This window comes from Lampetra fluviatilis, chromosome 11, assembly GCF_964198595.1.
Source record: "Lampetra fluviatilis chromosome 11, kcLamFluv1.1, whole genome shotgun sequence".
Lineage (NCBI taxonomy): Eukaryota > Metazoa > Chordata > Hyperoartia > Petromyzontiformes > Petromyzontidae > Lampetra > Lampetra fluviatilis.
The window spans coordinates 6,434,216-6,454,883 of NC_136285.1; the positions used below are offsets into that span (position 1 = coordinate 6,434,216).

The 20,668-nt window shown below is 53.7% G+C and overlaps 1 protein-coding gene across 2 annotated transcripts in view; it reads right to left on the reverse strand.

Moving 5' to 3' along the window:
• LOC144934746 (filamin-C-like) overlaps window positions 1–20,668 on the reverse strand; it is a 181,065-nt gene that overhangs the window by 43,379 nt on the left and 117,018 nt on the right. For both annotated transcript variants that reach the window (XM_078860852.1, XM_078860853.1), the window contains 11 exons: window positions 20,389–20,536; window positions 19,105–19,223; window positions 17,179–17,256; window positions 16,283–16,445; window positions 14,605–14,805; window positions 13,741–13,878; window positions 11,778–11,901; window positions 10,755–10,891; window positions 9,724–9,917; window positions 1,381–1,494; window positions 69–212 (listed from right to left, as the gene is read on the reverse strand). In XM_078860852.1, coding sequence (XP_078716978.1) covers window positions 69–212; window positions 1,381–1,494; window positions 9,724–9,917; window positions 10,755–10,891; window positions 11,778–11,901; window positions 13,741–13,878; window positions 14,605–14,805; window positions 16,283–16,445; window positions 17,179–17,256; window positions 19,105–19,223; window positions 20,389–20,536 — 1,560 coding nt within the window. The remainder of the gene's footprint in view (window positions 1–68; window positions 213–1,380; window positions 1,495–9,723; window positions 9,918–10,754; window positions 10,892–11,777; window positions 11,902–13,740; window positions 13,879–14,604; window positions 14,806–16,282; window positions 16,446–17,178; window positions 17,257–19,104; window positions 19,224–20,388; window positions 20,537–20,668) is intronic.

Genomic DNA, 20,668 nt, shown 5'->3' on the forward strand with positions numbered 1-20,668 from the left:
TAGCCCATGTTGAACTGGTGTAATGTCTGGGCGAAAGGAGGCTCCCCGTCTGGCCCGCGAGGCTGTACCCGGAAGGGGCTGTCCGGGATGTTGACCCCAGCCCAGGTGACGATGATCGTGTGCTTGATGGGCTTCTCTGGGGTGTAGCAGCACTCGTAGATCCCACCGGGCCTCTCCGCCACCTGCACGGCCACCGGCTGTCCCTCCACGTCCTGCGGATCAAACATCCACACCCCCTGCCCTTGCAGTCGGTACAATAAAAACGACGACGACGATGTAATTCGGTGTCATTAGCCGGGCGGCGGTGGCTGTGCACGTCAGTGATCCAGCACCGTGGAGGCGAATGCTGGCGGATGTCTCAAAGTTTGAGAGAAACTCCCTTCCCACAGGTGTTATGGAGGAGCCATTGCTTTGGCTGGCCAGGATAAGGCGGGACAGCAGAGTGCAGACTGATAGCATCTGATGAAGTCAGTTGGAATTACTGGCGAAATGTCGTACTCAGATTGTAAATGTTGTGGCTTGGCTCTCCAACACACCGGTGTTTGCTGTACTAGTGACGAATTGGCATGGTCTGTTTACGTGACAAACCTTACTAGTTGGCTGTATCGGGTGGTGGCGGGTTTAACGACACATTTATAAATTTACGCGATCTAACCCAAAAAAAACTTGTATTATGCATAATACCATCTGTGCCTTCTCAATGGGATAGAGTGTTTTCCCCTTGCATGCATGGATTTTCTCTGGGTGTTAATGTTTCTTCCCACATGTATAAACACTAATTGGCTGACAAAAATATGAATATATCGAGGACTGCAGAACTTGGACAATTGTTGGCACTGGCTGACTGCCTGGCTGCCTTCCCACTTGTCTGTGGTTCATAAACAATCGTGAGATGCGATTTGCATGATCGACGTTTCATAAAACCAAACATTATCATTATTTTATTCATCCAGTAAGGGTTCACACAGTCACAAGTCTTTATTCAGCAGAGTGCCGCAATTATGTGATCAACCCGATTCCTTTTTAATCGGTGTTATTGCGAATTTGCGAAGCCGTGAGAAAATCACAGTGCCCCGGGAAAGTGCACGAATAAGAGTGGATAGCACTACAACTGCACAGATAAGAACTAAACTACTTGCTCTATGGCCTAATGCACGGCTGGTTAAATAAGGACCACAGAGTATGATTTTTTTAAAATAGAAATTAGGAATTAACAAACACTGTGACCGAAACCTGCATTTTTATCGTATTCAATTACCAGGTTTGTAAGGACAAAACATATACCCCGCCAGCGAATGTACAACTCAGAAAAATAAAAATCTCGAACGAAACCATTTTTATTATTTTTCTACTCCCACGCGGCAGTGGAGGTGAGTTCACCTGCAGGTAGACTTTAAGGTTCCCTTTGCCCCCTGCTCGGGCGTCGACGCTGAAGTGTGTGGGCGTGCTCACGAGGCAAGAGTTGGCATCCAGCCCTGGGCCACTCGCCAACACCTGCACCAACGAACAAACGGAATCAACATGTTTATTTAGACCGGAGGAATCCGATGAGCTTTGAAGATATTTTTCACAGATGTCCAGTAGGGGCGGGTCAGAACTTAGCAACAATGAACAATAGAAAAATACGATCGGAGTGCAGAGTATAGGAGAAGTAAACAAATCACTTTAACAACATTTGCTTAATCTTGTTAACTTATTTTCCAGAAGTGACTGGGCCACAAATGATAGCGCAACAAGTAGCTCACCATGTGGACATTTACAGCAGCAAAATTATATAAATGCATGTTCCTAAACGTGGAGAGGGAAAAAAAAATCCAGAGGACGCGGAGCAAAAAAGTGCCGCCAAGGCAGAAGAGGTGCTGAGAGGCGGCGGAACGAAACAACTTTTCAGGGTGGCAGGAGACCGGCAAGAGTGGGCTGAGCAAGGGAGGGGTTGGTGGGGGTAGGGGGTGGGCAGTGGTGGTGCAGTCGAGAGCGAGACAAGCCAGGCAGAAGACACACGCAGAGAGACGTGGCAAGAGACGAAGAGATAAAGCAGAAGGACAGACGATATGAAAGACAACACAAGAAGATCCATGAGAGGTGTTTTGTTGGGTTAGATCGCTTAAATATAAATGTGTCGTTCAACACCGCCAATTAGTAAGGTTTGGCACGTAAAAAAAACGTGACAATTCGTTACCAGTACAGCACACCGGTGTGTTGGAGATTAAACCTGTGTAGGGTTGTTACGGGAGGGCTGTAGGTGCATGGGATCCAACGGGGAATAAACACAGTGGGCGGAGCTCCGGGAGTACACGGGGGGGGGTGCCCGCAGCGACGTCCGCATCAGGCAGCCTGGGGGGTTGTGATCCTGACGGGGGGTATAAAGGGGGAGGACAGAGAGAGCTCGTGGCTCAGTCTGGGAACGAAGGAGGAAGAAGGAAGATCTTCTAGTTAGAAGCCCTGGACTCCCCTCGACGCCGCCCTTGTAAGGGCTGCGGAGGATCGAGCCAGAGGCGTGGTTCCGTGAACCAGGGTCAGTACCCTGGGACTCCGGAGACCGTAGCCCGACTCACCAGTGTCGGGCCAGTTAGCCTCCCCTAGCCCGTAGTGGAGGACTTGGGAGTAGGTCAGGACTAGCTAGGGTGTATCCCCAGTTATCCGGGTGAGGGGGCCGCTACCCCCTCTAGTGCTGTCCTGTACCGATAAGTTTGAATAAACATACGTGTGCCTCAACCTGGGTGTCCAGCGTACTTACCGGTACTTCATCTGGTGTCAGAAGAACTACGGACATGGAAACACGCCAGACAGCTCGAGCCAGAGTACCGGAGGAGGACACTGCTGAAGTCATTGAGCCCGAGACGGCTCACCAAGACATGGCGCAGCCGGGGGCCGACGCGTTCCTACCGGGGCATCGGCATGAGGAGGGGCCGCAGCCAGACGCGCTACGGCTGGCTCACGAGAGACTGGCGGAGCTACTGTACGCCGCTGCCGCCACGCTGGAAAACATCACGCGGCTGGGGGCTGGTGGTCCACCACGGGGCGAGGGGAGTCGTCGACCTGAGCGCCTTCCCGCCATTTCTGAAGACTCCAACTTTGAATTTCCCGCCATCGTTACGGCAGCTGCAGAGGGCGTGGCCGGGCTCAACCTTGGGTCCGACACCGCTCTCGCTGGGACAGCTGCATCATCACCAGCGGAGGGAGCGTCATCACATCGGCGACAGGCGATTCCATCTGCCATTCGCGCCGACGCACAGCCGAGTCCCGGGAATAACTGCCTGCAGACTTCCAAGGCGAAAGCTGCGCTGCAACAACGGCTGCCTCCGCTGAAAGAATTTGTTGGTGCAGAGGGCGACTGGGGCGGCTTCCAGCGACGCTTCATCGCCCACCAAGAAATGGCAAGGTGGTCCGACGATGAAGCCCTCTGCGCGCTGCCGGCGCTCCTCGACGCCGACGCGCTCGCCGCCCTCACATCGGCGCCAAGAGAGAAGCGTTCTACTCTGCCGAGGGCACTACAACTGCTGGCTGGGGTCTATGGACCATCTGCAGAATGCAGACAGCAGTTCTACGACCGCAAGCGGGGTGAAAAGGAGTCGCCCCTGGCATACAGGACGAGCCTCCTGGCGCTGGCCAAAACGGCTTTTCCCCGTATGGACGACGACGGCGTGGACGCGATGGTCACGGAGAAAATCCTCCTCCTGGCAGACGACCTGGACATCGCTGTCGTCGCACAGGAGGACGCCGAGATGACCTCTCTTCAGGCGGCGCGCCTCCTTCACGCCAACCTTCTGTCCCTGCGGCGGAAAGCCAGCAGGGCATCGGCCGGGCGTGCGGTGGCTGCAGCCACCCTTCAGACGGAGGAGCTCTACGCCGTCGACCACCGACGGCAACAGGCGCAAGGAGCACGGGCGGCCCGGGACGGCTCAAGCCGGTTCGACCGTCCATCGTCTCCACCGGGGGGTCCGCGGTGTTTCAACTGCGGCGTTCGGGGCCATGTCGCCTTGGGGTGCCGCTCGCCTCGACAGCGCGGGACGACGCCTCGACGGGACGCCGGGCCTCCTCCTCCCAAGCTCCAGCAACATGATCCGGCGAGTCGCGGCACCACACATGTTTGGCCAAAGCACCCACCCGTTGCACACTCTCGCACCACAACGAACGGGGGGCCGATGTTGCGTTGCGACGGCCCAACGCGGATCACTGCGGGGACTCGAATCGAGCCCAAACAGTGGTCCGTGTTGGCCCATCGCGTGGTAGCCGCGTCGTCAGGGTCGTCGGCCGTGGTCGGACATATTGACGGGGTAGAGGTACGCATCCTGGTCGATACGGGGGCATCGGCGACAATCATTTCGGAGTTAATTTACAATATTCTGCCTGTACAAAGCCGGCCCTTACTGCCGGTTAACGTCCCATTCTATGCCGCTAACGGGGGCTCTCTGGGCATCATGGGACAGATTCGCGCGCAAATTTGTATCGGGGACATCAAATTGTCGGGGCCGATTTTCGTTTCCTCCTCGCTGGCGGTTCCGTGCCTGCTGGGGACGGATTTCTTAGGCAAAATGCCAATTCGTATTTTGATCGACCAAGGATGCATTGAGCTTCCGTCAGGGCGACGCATGGCCTTCCTGCCTTCCCCTGCGGCGGCTCGGACGGCGTTCGCGACGGTACCGGCGTTCGTCGTCAGAACAGTTAGTGTGCCGCCGGGAGCTCAAATGCTAGTGCCTCTGAAACTTCGTAAGCCCTTCGCTAAGGGCGTAGGGGATCAGGGTGTTTTGCTGGGACCGTCTAGGGCCGGGGTTAGTGCACCTCATTTGATTCCGGCCCAGACCGTCGTAAGAGGGGACGAGGACCCTTTCATCGCGGTCCTCAATGTGGGGTCGCAGACAGTGGTGGTTCCTCAAGGGACGGTGCTCGCTCACGCGACGCCGGTACCCTGCGAGGAACCTGTCGCGAACCATGTTGGCACTGCTTCCCGAATGCTCCCACATTCGGACAGCGATGAAGGGTGGCTCGACGCGCTTTGTGCGGGATCGACGGACCTGACAAATTCAGAGCGCCAACAGCTTAGAACGCTACTGAGGGAATTTTCCGACGTTTTCAGTCGGGATAAATATGATTTGGGTTGCACTCACCTGCTGCGTCACCATATTGACACGGGTGACAGCGCGCCAATTCGCCAAAATCCGTTTCGGTTAAGTCCCGCCGAAAAGGACCATGTCAAATCGGCTGTTGATGACATGTTAGCCGCCGACATCATTTCTCCCTCCACCAGCCCTTGGGGAGCGCCGATCGTCCTGGTTAAAAAGCAGGACGGCTCGTTGCGGTTTTGCGTGGATTTTCGGCGCCTTAATAAAATTTCGGTTGCCGACGCATACCCGCTCCCACGGATGGACGAATCGCTGGACGCCTTGGCGGGAGCGCGATTCTTCTCCACACTAGATTTACTTTCGGGATTCTGGCAGCTTCCTCTGGACGATGATTCTAAGCCTAAAACTGCTTTCCGTACACCGCACGGCCTGTTCCAATTCAACCGGTTGCCGATGGGCTTACACTCAGCGCCGGCAACTTTCCAGCGATTGATGGAATTGGTTTTGGCTGGATTGCAATGGGAATCGTGCCTGATTTATTTGGATGACGTTATTGTCTTTGGTAAAACTTTTGATGAACATCTCCAGAGGTTGCGGGCGGTTTTCCTAAAGATGCGGGCTGCTAATTTGAAATTTAAGCCCCAGAAATGCCATTTGTTACGCGAGTCGGTGCGTTATTTGGGGCACATCGTAGGGCGCTCAGGTATTGCTACCGATCCCGCCAAAACGCAGTGTGTCAGCTCCTGGCCGACTCCCACCTCGGTGGGAGAGGTCAGGAGTTTTATTGGCTTCGCATCATATTACCGACGCTTCGTCGCTAATTTTGCAACGATTGCCAAACCCCTACACGCGTTAACATCTAAAGGGGTTCGGTTCCACTGGGGTCAGGAGGAGGAAGCTGCTTTCTGCTCCCTTCGGGACGCCCTGGTGAAGGCTCCTCCCCTGATTTACCCAGATTTTTCTAGGCCGTTTTTGCTCGACACCGACGCGAGCAACACGGGTATTGGAGGTGTGCTTTCCCAGGTGGTTGACGGCGTGGAACGGGTGGTTGCGTACGGCAGTCGGGTGTTGTCTCCAGCGGAGCAAAGATATTGTGTCACCCGTAGGGAACTGTTGGCAATTGTCTATTTCATCCAACAGTATCGCCCATATCTGTACGGTCGGCATTTCACCGTCCGCACAGATCATGCGGCACTGCAGTACGCCCTGAAGGTTCAACAGCCATCGGGACAATTGTCCCGATGGTTGGAGGTCCTCCAGGATTTCGATTTCGAAACCACCTACCGTAAGGGCGTTCGCCACACCAACGCTGACGCTCTGTCACGGATGCCAACCGCCTCCGAATGCGCATGCCTCCTGGGGTCTGGGCGTTGCAAGCCGGCAGGGGACATGATGGTTCCGGTCCTGGCGGCCGCCGCCAATGACGAAACATTGGTCACCAATGATATCGCGGAACAGGGGAAAGATTCCCTGCTTGGGTTGCCCGTTAATGAATGGGGGCGCCTCCAAATGGAGGATACCTCCCTCCTCGCGTTGCGTCGTCGCGCCGGAGAGAGGGGGCGGGGGACGGGTGAGGCCGACGCTTGGGGCATGCACGCAGGGGTGCTCATGCATTGGGACAGCAAATCCCACCGTCACCGGCTGGTGGTCCCTTCGGGATTACGGGGTAAGGTGGTGTGGGCTGCGCATGAGCGCCTCCTCCACCTGGGGACCCAGAAAACTCTCTCCTTGCTCCAGCTGAATTTTTTTTGGCCAGGCATGACAAGGGATGTCACTGATCTGTTGGCAGCATGCCCTCGGTGTGCGCAGCGCAAACCACCGGCACGGGAGTCGAACCCGCCCTTGCAGTCCATCCAGGTCTCCCGAGTAAATGAACTGGTCGCGCTGGACATTCTGGGGCCATTCCCCGCCACCCCCAGGGGTAACAGATATTTGCTTACTGGGGTCGAATATTTTACGCGCTGGCCTATGGCCTGGCCCCTGCCAAATCAGTCGGCAGCAGCCATCGTCGACGCCTTTGTCCAGGGTTATGTCATGGACAAAGGTGCTCCGGAGCGGTTGCTGACCGACCAGGGTAGAAATTTTTCCGGGAAACTCCTAAAACAAGTCTGTGATCTCCTAGGAACGAAAAAAATTCGAACCTCTCCTTATCACCCGCAAACGGACGGGATGGTCGAGCGTCTGCATCGCACCATCTCGTCTATGTTGTCGCAGCAAGTCTCGGACTCACAGACTGATTGGGACTTACAAATTCAAGGGGTTCTAGCGGCATACAGATTGGCTCCCCATGCTGCGACGGGATTTTCACCATTCTTTCTTATGTATGGCCGCGAACCCGACCCACCTGTTCCGGCACAGCTGCAGATCCCCGCGCCGCTGGGTAAAATTAAATTGGATGAACACGTTAAATTTAACCTTGACAAACTGACTGAGGCGCGGGATGCTGCGAGGCTAAATTCTGACAGGCGTCAAAAGGCGAACGAGCGCCTCAGGCTGGCTCGCGCGCACGTGCTGCAGTGGAAGCCGGGGGACAGGGCATGGCTGCACTGTCCCCAGGTACCGCTCGCGACCTCCTCTAAACTCGTGCGCCCGTGGCGGGGCCCCGTCGAGGTTGTCGAGGTTTTGAGGCCTCAGTGCGTTCGAATCAAATGGGGCAGGCGCCGGTGGTTTGTACACCCCTCTAGGCTAAAACCGTTTGTTGCGGTGCGAGGGCCCACTCCACACGCGCGGGGCCAAGCATGTGGGGGGTCGACCGACTCGGAGGGTCCGTCGCTGCTCTCGCCTGATGTGTTGCCGGCTGTCCCACCCACAGGTGCACCGGGAATGACGGGCTCACGCCCTAGAACCCACACGGGTGATGCCGACAGTCGCGCGACTTCAATCGCGACCTCACCTCGAATGGGACAGCCGCCACCGGATGGTCCGCCGTCCGGGGTTGCCCCGTGTGACGGGCCTGCGGCAAGGACGCGCGCTAAAATGCGCAGACTCTTATAATATACAGAAGGAAGAAAAAGAAAAATTTGTTTTTTTATTTATTTTCCTTCACGTGTCATGGTTACTGTATGCTGCGTCGGTGGTGTGCTCCTTGCACACTGTGTGTGTCGTGTTGTGTGGGCGCGGTGTGTGTGTGTGGGTGCGTTGTGTGTCGTGGGTGTGCTGTGTGTGCTGGGGGAGTTCCTGGCTAGTTGTATATACGCGCTTTTACGGATTTCGTATTTATACGGGGGGGGGTGCGTCGGACATTCCCTTCGGGGGTGTGCTTGTTCTTCTTGTTGTTCTTGTTGTTGTTGTTCAATTTGCATTTTGTTGAAAAAAAAATGAGGCACACACGGGGTTGAGGGGTAAATGTTCCTTTATTGGAATTGTTGCAGCCGGGACGGCTGCGAGCTGTAATGGGGGGAGTGATGTAGGGTTGTTACGGGAGGGCTGTAGGTGCATGGGATCCAACGGGGAATAAACACAGTGGGCGGAGCTCCGGGAGTACACGGGGGGGGGTGCCCGCAGCGACGTCCGCATCAGGCAGCCTGGGGGGTTGTGATCCTGACGGGGGGTATAAAGGGGGAGGACAGAGAGAGCTCGTGGCTCAGTCTGGGAACGAAGGAGGAAGAAGGAAGATCTTCTAGTTAGAAGCCCTGGACTCCCCTCGACGCCGCCCTTGTAAGGGCTGCGGAGGATCGAGCCAGAGGCGTGGTTCCGTGAACCAGGGTCAGTACCCTGGGACTCCGGAGACCGTAGCCCGACTCACCAGTGTCGGGCCAGTTAGCCTCCCCTAGCCCGTAGTGGAGGACTTGGGAGTAGGTCAGGACTAGCTAGGGTGTATCCCCAGTTATCCGGGTGAGGGGGCCGCTACCCCCTCTAGTGCTGTCCTGTACCGATAAGTTTGAATAAACATACGTGTGCCTCAACCTGGGTGTCCAGCGTACTTACCGGTACTTCACCTGCAACATTTACAAAGCCCGGAGGGGTTTACTCTCCAACACACAAGTGTATTGATACAGTCGCGAATTGGCATATTTTGTTTACGTGACAAACCAAACTAATTGGCTGTGTGTTGGGTGGTGGCGGGTGCAACGACACATTTATATTTACGCGATCTAACCCAACAAACCTCTACTATGGATAATATTGGTCGCTGAAAGCTGACGTGTTAAACAAATAAAGCAAGTGCTAAGATGTTCAAACACCAAACATATACCTTTTGCAAAGAATGAATTCTATTCTGGCTTATTCCAATGTGTTCAGGAGCTAAATGCCAATGTTGAGGCCTACTCGTCACGAGAGGGCTTCAGGAGAGAGAAAGAGACAAGAAGAGATGTAGAGACAGACATGGGGACAGGTACAAAGAGACGGAGAGCAACAGCCGGTCGGATATGGAGATCGGTACAGAGATACATGAAGAGAATCACTGCTCTGTCACTGACACTATTGCTACGCATTGTGCTTCGTGAAATAATTTCAAATTTTAGGGGCAGTGCCGAGGTTAAATAAAGCCACGATATTAACCAGGGCGGCCGCCGGGCCTCGAACCACGAACCTCCGCGACGAGCGGCGATCTAGCGCCACCGTTGCAAAAGGCCAAGGTTGTTTTTAGTTTTTTAAAGGGCTCGAGGTGCGCGAGGCGGGCCGAGAGTGGCGGTTTAGCGCTGGGGCGGTGACGAACCCTCTCGGGGAAGCAGTCCCTGCTGGCGGGCAGGATGTGTGCCATGAAGGGGCTCAGCGCGACGTCCTCCTCGTCGCACAGCACGTGCACCGCGTAGTCGCCGGGCTCCGTGGGGACGTAGCGCACGTCGCACGAGCCGTCGCCGCGGTCGTCGCACGCGATGCGCGCCTGCGACGGGCCCTCGATTGAGAAGCCTGCGACAAGGAGGAGAGGGGGAAGGAACGGGCCCTTCCGCGGGTCAGCGTCCAGCGAGATCGCTATTCGGCTGATTGATAGTGCAAGGGAGCGAACTGGACTGGTAATGATCATCATCGTGACATCATCGTAACCGCGCGCCTCCGATTAGCACGGTTGGCTAGGTATGGTGCGAAAGAAGTTCAACTACGTACAACAAAAGAATCGCTGACATCATTCTCGTGCACATCCAACAATGCATTGCTGGGTGAGGGTGTTCCCAACACCGTGCGGATTGAGGTTGTTTGACCATGCTGTGGCTTGGCCGCACCGGTCAGTACAGTTCAATGATATATTTTATTGCACTACCCTTTCCTGCTCACCACATAGCCCCACAGCCTTGAACAATCTGTGTTGCATAGTGGTGGCCCATCTAAGCACTAGCCCGGCTCAAACCTGCTTAGCTTCTGGGATGTGGCCAGGTTGGGTGCATTCCAGGTGAATGTCCGTAGGCACCGTCATCACTATCATCATCATCACTGTCATCATTATCACCACTCCCATCATCAACATTGTCATCATCTTTCGATTTAAAGCTTTCGTGACTGCACGGATTCATCTTCTTGGTTCTTTCGGTAAAGTCACGTAGAAGGGAAATAATAAAATAATAAAAATAAAACATTATCAAATAATCAAAATAAAACATTATAAAATATGTTCTATTTTTATTATTTTATTATTTCCCTTCTACGTGACTTTACCGAAAGAACCCATCAACATCGTCATCATCGTCATCATCACTGTCATCATTATCACCACTCCCATCATCAACATCGTCATCATCGTCGTCACCGCACCCAGGGTGCCGACGTCGGTGCCGATGGCCTCCACCACGAAGTCTGCGGAGCGGCCGGCCATGCCGGTCTCCAGGCCGGGCCCCCACGCGCGCACCTTCTGCGGCCCGGCCTCGGCCGACACCAGCACCTCGAAGGGGCTGCAGCACCACGCACACACACACACGCAACGACACGACATACATACAGCACACCTACACATCAGCCACGACTGTGTGTGTGTGCGTGTGTGAACGGAGTGTAGGGTTAGGGCGCTGCGCAGCAAACCGAGCGGCCCGAGTTCGATTCCTGCTCACGGCCACCACCAGTGACAATTATCCTGGGTCACCCCTAGGTCGACTCAGCCTCAAATGAGTTACTGCTGTGGGAAACAAAGGTGGCCAGGTGTGGAGCTGGCTACTCAACCCCTCGTGTGCCGTGCCGGCCTTCATAGGTGCTCGCTAACAGCACTTGCCCCAACAGTCTGTTCAGGCTACAAGGGGGACCCTTACACAGTCTGTCTCATACACCGAAGACATTCACGGCAACCACGCGAGTGTGTCTGTATCGGGTCCATCACAGTCACATAACGTACATGCAAATGCAGCAACCGACATGCACGCGTGTGTGTGTTTGTTGGGGAGCGGTGGTGTAGCGGTTAGCGCTACGCTGCGCTATGAACCTGGCGACCCGGGTTCGATTCCCGCTCACGGCCAACACCAGTGACGATTATCGGAACCGGTCCTGGGCATCCCCTAGGTCGACTCAGCCTGAAATGAGTACCTGGTGCGGTGTGTAAACATCGCCACTGGGGAGACAAAGGCGGTCGGGCGTGGTGCTGGCCACCCACCCCCTTGTGTACCGTTCCAGCCTTCATAGGTGCTCGCTAACAGCACTTGCCCCCACAGTCTGTTAAGGCTATACGGGGCATCTTTGTCTTTGTTCGACAAGGCACTGCATCTCCCCGACGACACAGACTGCCGGGCGTCACGCATCGGAGCACGCAACGTGCGCTTGGCGCGACAGGCGTGAGACTCGCGCACTCACCTGCGGGGGATGTGCTTCCCGCCCCACGTGATGGTGATGACATGGGGCCCCACGGCGAGGGGTTTGTACTCGAACTCGTGGACGCCTTCCCCGACCTCACGGTGCCTCATCGGCTCCTCCCCGCCTGGGATGCACGCGGACGGACAGGATGGCACTCGCGACACCGGCGACAAGAGGATACGTGTGTGTCCCCCCCCACCCACCGCCCCACCACCCCACGTCTGTTTCCCCAAAATGAAATGTTCATTCTCCCAAGGCACCGATTATAGGGAATGTTTGGACACCATTATTGTTTGCTGTCATGAAATGATATCAATTACTTGCCTGTCAACCCGTACGGTTTGCAGGGAAATGGAGTAAAAAAAGAAAGTGTTGGGATGGGATTTTGTAGGATAAATGTTGAGATTTATAAAGGCACGGGGTGACCAATGAGGTCTGAATTGGTCTGTAATAAGGTAGGGCACTGATAAGGGATTGACAGGTATGCAATTTTCCGACATAGCCATGCATTCTTAGACCCTAAATGTAGGCCCAATTTCCACAGTTATTTATGAAATAATCGCTTAGTTTGCTTTCAGTATAGTTTCACATTTGCATACCACTTGTTTGGTCCTAACATTGTCTGAACCAATGCGGCTGTAACTTTTTCAACCACTCCTCACGAACTTACCTCAGCAAAACCTCACCGTAAATCTAACGCTGAAATGTGTTCGCTGATAAGAGCAAATATTAATTCCTTCAGGGGTACAAGTAAGTAAGGGTGCAAAATTGCTTGGCAGTTTGAACATTTATCCTGGAGGGGACAAGTATTCATTTGCAGACAACAAAATCTGGGTGGCACCAAACCACATATTGCACTTTAATTGTGTTATGTTAAATCTACGCTTTTGCTTTTAGATTTCATCAGCAATTATTTTTCCAATTGCGTTTGCGTAAGTCACATCATGCACGGTCTCCGAGCGGCGAGATGACCAGTGCTTGACAACTCGGAGGCGACATTTGGTTCCGTCTCAGCGTGGATGTTCAACAAAGTCCAGCGACAGTTATGGAGGTCTCCGAGGGCTTTCCTGGTCCCAGCGATCCGTGAGATTTTGCTGGGTGAGCGCGAGGTCACGAGAATTGCTCCAAATGCATCGATTCTCATGCCAAATGAGCGAGAATTGAGAGTTCTGCATGGAGTGGGATAAATCAATTTTTGGAACTCTCCCCCCACCCTCCACACATCCCTTGTCAGTCGAGCAACATGTGACATCAGAGAATGGCACTGGAGGATGCCACAGAGCCACATTGGCGAGTCATTCCCGCACGGTTGACTCCGCACGACGCGAAAGAAGTTCAACATGGGTTACATCACAGTAACACTCCCTTATTCACCAGGAGACAGAGCTCCTTCCAAGAAGGGTTCACCATATGTCATTCATCCCACCTGTTTATTCACTGCCCGGATTTTAACCGGTGGTGCTGCCCTAGCAATTTTTAACAGGCGTAGTACTACCCCCATTAGCCACCCAGCAGCCACCATCCAAACAATGGTGAATGAGTTTGATAAGTGCTTCTCAAACCCCAGCCACCCCCCCACCAAAAAAAAACTACCACAGTTCACAAGTCCAGGTTCGCCAATCTTCAAAAAAATACGAAGTTATCGCACGCTGCGCGCATCTGACTGAACAGTGTTGAAATCACCAGCAGCGGAATTGCAAATGAGCGCACTCTCACCCTGGCTCCTGTGCCCATGTGAAGGTCACGTATTCACTCGCGCAGCCAACGCGACACATGCCCTTGCCGAATCAAATCCCACAATGAAATTGACGATGGCAGAACATAAAGGCCGATTTTAAATTCCTGCCGCACCTCCGCCAGTAGGGAGGCCCTGATTGAACGGAGCTCGCGTTCTGCGGTGAGCGAGCGATCGATCGAGCGCGAGGCGAGGCAGGGGCGTGGGGGGCCAAGTGGGTTGACTCACGAGGGCTCCTGAGCAACACGTTGAGCTCCCCGGAGCCGGCCTGCTTGGTGAGCACGCGGAAGCCGGCCGCGTCGCCCACGCGCACGCCTCTCGACTGCAGGCCCCGACCCGACGCTCTGCAGGCGCCCGGGTTGCACGCTGAGGTGTGGGAGGGGGGGGGCACGGGTGGTGGCGATGGTGGTGGTCGTGAGAGTGGTGGCGGTAGGAGTGGTAGTATTGGTAGTAATGTTGGTGGGATCAGTGGTGGTGGTAATTGTAATTGTGATGAGGATTGGATTTAAAAAGATTCATTGATGCACTCTCATTACCAGACATTGCTCATCACAATTACCATCAACAAACATTGCTCATAACTTGCAAATTCACCAATTGCTGGAAGCAGGATTAATAATGCAGAAATGCACTGGCAGTGAGACTGAACTTTAAAATGCACATGGTTCACACTCAATGATTTTTTGCACTAGGAATTAGAAACACATATATACAACCAGACCAAGACACACAGGAGACGAATGCACGTGACATAAAACGTTACGTCGGACTGGGCACTGAGAAGTTAGACCCAACCGAAGCGATGTAGATAAATACATACGAGCGTTGTACGCAGACAGACTGAACCACACCAACTTACGCTGAACATTATTTGGTGATGCTGTTGCCGCGTTGACAGTGGCGCACGAGTACAATTATCAACAACAACAAAAAAACTCAACACATTCGTCTATAACTCAGTGACCTTAAAACTAAAAAGCATATGTATAAAATCGACGATGTTTTGGGAAATTGCCCTTCATAGCACAGTTACGCTAAGGTCAGCCCCATGCGCATGGGGCAGGGGGCTCGTGGGCCCGGGGTTCGACGCACCCTCGCCGATGTTCACCGAGAAGGGGCTGTGCGGCACGGCCGCGCCCGCGTAGCCCACGGACACGACGTGGGGGCCGGGCAGCAGGGGCCGGTACGTGCAGCGCAGCACCGCGTCGCGCCGCTGCTCCAGCGTCATCTCGACGGCGTCGCGACGGCCCCGCGGGTCCAGCACGACCACCGCCACGTCGCCCACTCCGGCGCCTGCGTCGTCGCCACACGGCACCACGGTGGCGAGATGTTAACTCCCTCGCCTGGTATGCAGGAGGTCGTGGGTTCGACCCCGACCTTGACGCCTGCTGTTGTATATTTGCAGTTTACGTTTGTCTCTCTCTCTCATCATCATCATCACGGTAGCTAGGAGATGTTAACTCCCTCGCCTGGTATGCAGGAGGTCGTGGGTTCGATCCCGACCCTGACGTCTGCTGTATATTTGGAGTTTGTTTGTCTCTCTCCCCGCGGTTGCTTGGATTTTTCTCCGGGTCCTCCGGTTTTCCCCTCCACATTAATAAACATTCGTTTAGAGTATTTGGCTGCTATAAATTTCCACGTGACAAGTCACTTTGTTGAGCTATCATTTGCGGCCAGGTCTTACCTGGTTAAAATGTTTTAAAAATGTGTTTAGTGTAATTTTCCCCCTCGGGGCCAGACAGCTCTCACTCACGCCGGAGCCGTGCCGCAGCGTATACCGACAGCGTTCGGTTTGCCGACTGCCACCAGTGTACGTACTGCTGCGAGCAAGGTACCGAACCTGGCAGCGCATTTGTACTCATCGAGCAGTGGGAGGTAGCAGCGACGGACGCTGGAGCAATGGCCGCACAGCTTTAGGGGGCTTCACGCCTTCGTCAATGCACACTGAGCAAGCATCGCAAAAAATGGAAGATTCAAATCTAGAAAGACACCCGCGAATAAACTGGGGCTCTCAAGCACAGCGAGTTGACAGCTTAGGCCCCAGTCTCCAATGAGTGAACATTAAAAAAAATCCATGATATTTTACGTGTTGTTTCACTTAATTCTGCTAATTCCACCTCTGAGAAGTTTAAAATTTTGTTTCGCTTGACACATGACAAACACTCCGTGTAGACCCCCCTGTATAAACGATGTGCCTCTCATGTAGATGAACAGGCCAATTGCAGATAGAGTATCTTCTTGGTTCTTTCGATAAAGTCACGTAGAAGGGAAGTAATAAAATAATAAAAAATAAAACATAATAAAATAATTCACACGCCGTTTCGGCCACAACGCAAGCAGCCGTCCTCAGGTGAAGACCAGGTCTGTTGGGGAAACAGCGTCTGAGGACGGCTGCTTGCGTTGTGGCCGAAACGTCGTGAGAATTATTTTATTATGTTTTATTTTTATTATTTTATTACTTCCCTTCTACGTGACTTTACCGAAAGAACCAAAAAGATGAATCCCTGCAGTCACGAAAGCTTTAAATCGAAAAATGCAGATAGAGTACTTCACGAGCTCTGGGTGGTGCACTGCTCACTGCTAAATATCTGAACGTAATTATTATTTTTTGCAACGTGATTACGCGACGCAAAATCGGAATGTGACCGACACGAAAGAAGAAAAGTGAAAATAACAATCGTCACCGAACAAAATACACGAACAACAAACAACAATGGCCCATTGCGTAATCGTCTAAGCCCACCCCTACACCAGCCCCCCCCCCCCATACCGGCGGTGCAGATGTCGAAGTAGGTGGCCTTGCCGGCCACGTTGCCGCTCGGCTCCAGGCCGGGCCCGCGGGCCGTCACCTTGCCGGCGTCCCCGTGGGGCGGCGCCACCAGCACGGGGAAGGGGCTGCGGTCGATGTGCTGCCCCGCGAACAGCACCGTCACCTGCCGGGGTTGGTGGGCCGGGGCGAGACCGAAGGAGATGGAGAGCGCGACACTCAGACACACAGAGAGAGAGAGAGGTGTTTTTGCGAGCCGCGGATCACCCCGGGGCCCCGCCGTGCGGAAGTTCTCGCCGGTGGGGCAGCCAGGGCAGGGCGCACCTGCAAGGCTCACCCACCGGGTGTTTTTGTTGCTATGAGAGCGACAGCCATTATACGACAAACACAATAAGTTGGACAATATTTAATAAAATGTAACACCGGATAAAGCAAATTAAAAACAAACAAGTAACACGATTCATCTTCTTGGTTCTTTCGGTAAAGTCACGTAGAAGGGAGATAATAAAATAATAAAAATAAAACATAATAAAATAATACAATTCTCACGACGTTTCGGCCACAACGCAAGCAGCCGTCCTCAGGTGAAGAACAGGTCTGTCGGAAAGACAGCGTCTGAATGAACACCGCCAAGCTTGGCAGCGTATATCTTCCCCCCCTAACCCAGTTTAAATATACTGGGTTAGGGGGCGGCGGCGGCGGCATCGGCGGCATCGGCGGCAGCATCAGCGGCATCAGCGGCAGCATCATCATCAGCAGCATCATCAGCAGCAGCATCATCAGCAGCATCATCATCAGCAGCATCATCAGCAGCATCATCAGCAGCATCATCATCAGCAGCATCATCAGCAGCAGCAGCATCATCAGCAGCATCATCAGCAGCAGCATCAGCGGCTTGCCTTGTGTGGCCCCGCCACGCGGGGGCGGTAGACCGCCGCAAAGGAGCGCTGCTTGTCGTGCCTGGGAGTCACCCGGGCCTGCTCCGCATCACACACACACAACCCCGACCAGAGTCAGCACCACCAGCAGCATGGTCACAGCGTCAGTAGCAGAAGCAGCAGTCACAGCATCAGTAGCAGTAGCAGAAGCAGTAGTCACAGCATCAGAAGCAGTAGTCACATCATCATGATCATCAGTAGCAGAAGCAGTGGTCACATCATCAGCAGCAGAAGCAGTAGTCACAGCATCAGAAGCAGTAGTCACATCATCAGTAGCAGAAGCAGTAGTCACAACATCAGTAGCAGAAGCAGTGGTCACATCATCAGTAGCAGAAGCAGTAGTCACATCATCAGTAGCAGTAGTCACAGCATCAGTAGCAGAAGCAGCAGTCAACACATCAGTAGCAGAAGCAGTAGTCACATCATCAGTAGCAGAAGTAGTGGTCACATCATCAGTAGCAGAAGCAGTGGTCACAGCATCAGTAGCAGAAGCAGTAGTCACATCATCAGTAGCAGAAGTAGTGGTCACATCATCAGTAGCAGAAGCAGTAGTCACAACATCAGTAGCAGAAGCAGTAGTCACAACATCAGTAGCAGAAGCAGTGGTCACATCATCAGTAGCAGAAGCAGTAGTCACATCATCAGTAGCAGTAGTCACAGCATCAGTAGCAGAAGCAGCAGTCAACACATCAGTAGCAGAAGCAGTAGTCACATCATCAGTAGCAGAAGTAGTGGTCACATCATCAGTAGCAGAAGCAGTGGTCACAGCATCAGTAGCAGAAGCAGTAGTCACATCGTCAGCAGCAGAAGCAGTAGTCACATCATCAGTAGCAGAAGCAGTAGCCACAGCATCAGTAGCAGAAGCAGTGGTCACAGCATCAGTAGCAGAAGCAGTAGTCACATCGTCAGCAGCAGAAGCAGTAGTCACATCATCAGCAGCAGAAGCAGTAGCCACAGCATCAGTAGCAGAAGCAGTGGTCACAGCATCAGTAGCAGAAGCAGTGGTCACAGCATCAGTAGCAGAAGCAGTGGTCACATCAGCAGCAGCAGAAGCAGTGGTCACAGCATCAGTAGCAGAAGCAGTGGTCACATCAGCAGCAGCAGAAGCAGTGGTCACATCAGCAGCAGCAGAAGCAGTGGTCACAGCATCAGTAGCAGAAGCAGTGGTCACATCAGCAGCAGCAGAAGCAGTGGTCACAGCATCAGTAGCAGAAGCAGTGGTCACATCAGCAGCAGCAGAAGCAGTGGTCACAGCATCAGTAGCAGAAGCAGTGGTCACATCAGCAGCAGCAGAAGCAGTGGTCACAGCATCAGTAGCAGAAGCAGTAGTCACATCGTCAGCAGCAGAAGCAGTAGTCACATCAGCAGCAGCAGAAGCAGTAGTCACAAGCAGCAGTGGGGAGCGTTAGTGTCGTGGTTATTGCGCTGTACTCTGAGCCCTGTGACCCGAGTTCTATTCCTGCTCACGGCCAACACCGTTGACGATTATCTGAACCGTTCCTGGGCCTCCCCTAGGTCGACTCAAACGAATACCTGGTGCGGTGTGTAAATATCGCCACTGGGGAGACAAAGGTGGCCGGGCGTGGTGCTGGTCACCCACCCCCTCGTGTGCCGTGCCAGCCTCCATAGGTTCTCGCTAACAGCACTTGCCTCAAAATCCCGTTAAGGCTATACGGGGGATCTTTGTCTTTTCATTATTCGTGCACCTGCATTTGTGAGTGTGAACGTGTCTTTGCATCTGCACGTATTGAGTACTTGGCCTTCATAGGTCCTGGCTAACAGTACTGGCCACACAAGTCTGTAAAGGCTATAACTGGGGTTATTTGGCTTTGTAGAGCATTCATTATCTGCGTGTGCATCTGCGCGTGTGCATCTGTTTGCGAGCACCTCTTCTTTATGTCCCTCGGGGTCCTCCACGAACACCAGCACCTCCCCGAGGCCGGCATTCTCCGTCTCCACGACGAACTCGGCCGCGCGCTCAACCGAGTTTCCGACGGTCTCCACACCTGAGTTTGAGCGTATTTTTTTTTAAAACAAATCCGGTGGAAAACGTAAATGAATACGGCGGGTTGTTTGAGACGGTCGCGGGTGACAGGGCCGAGACCGTCAACTCGCGACGCTTGAAAACCCAGTTCAATCTCGGGCGAAGCTCAAAACCAGATCCGAACTCAAGATGTCACAAGAACAAACAAAAAACATTCACCGAGCGCGGCGCTCCGATTTCAATCACAGCGAGCGCGTTGGCGGTACACGGTGCGAGGAACAGCGTCGGTGAAATGTCAGGTGGCTCTCATTTGCCTCATTCAGGTGCAGTATAGGAATGACCCCTCAGCCCTTCACATCTTCCACTTCCCTTCACACAGCACGAGTTTTTTCTGTTCACCACGGCGATCAAGCCGATCAACGTGGTGAAGCTTTTGGACGCCGAATGTCCCCATAGGACGACCACATCAGTGCCCTCGGGAAGCCGACGTCCAGACATTGGGTGTTGTTTACCTCTTCCGCATGTAGTTAACATCTCGCCACAGCAGCGAGATGTTAACTACCTCGCCTGGTTATACAGGAGGTCGTGGGTTCGATCCTGACCCTGACGCCTCTATATTTTGAGTTTGCCTGTTCTCCCCATAGCCTCGTGGATTTTTTCTCCGGATCTACCAGTCTTTCCCTTCATAATAAGAAACATGCATTTTGCTGCTAGAAATGTCCACATGATAAGCACCATTTAATTCTTTCCGGCCAATTTCGTTCCCCAAAAAGAATTTAACGAAACTTTAAATTTTTCCAGGTAAGTCCCACTGAGCTATTTAGCTATTTTCAGAAGCAACCTGGCCACAAATCATAGCCTAACGAAGTGGCTCATTATGTGGAAACGTATAAGAGCCAAAACCTCTAAACGCATGTTGTGGAGGTAAAAACCGGAGGACCCGGAGAAAAATCCACGCGACCACGGGGAGAGAGAAATGTGCAATCTGCAAATATACAGGCATCGGGGTCGGGATCGAACCCACAACCTCCTGTGTAACCAGCGGTACAGCTCAGTATTGCAGCTTAGGTCGAACAGGGGAGAAACGATACCCCAAGAGCACTCTGCCTCGTGCGAAATTGTGCCTTGGGGCTGAGCCCCGGGGCGATTTCGTTCCGTCACGCACTCCGTCGCGTTCCCTCACGCACCGGGGCCGAAGGCGCGCGCGTTCTTGGGGTTGAGTTTGGGGCGGAGCGGAGCGCCGGGCTTGAGCTTGGCCTTGGGGAACTGCGAGAGGTAGGTCATCACCGAGTGCTCGTCCACATTGGGGTCGACGATCTCTTCCGGCGCGATCACCTGTGGATTGCGCACACGACACGCGCGCACATGAACAACGCGCGCGAATGTATGTACGTGTGTTGAACTTCTTTCGCGCCGTACGTAGCCAACCGTGCGAATCGGAGGCGCGAAAGCTAAAAGATTTACCCG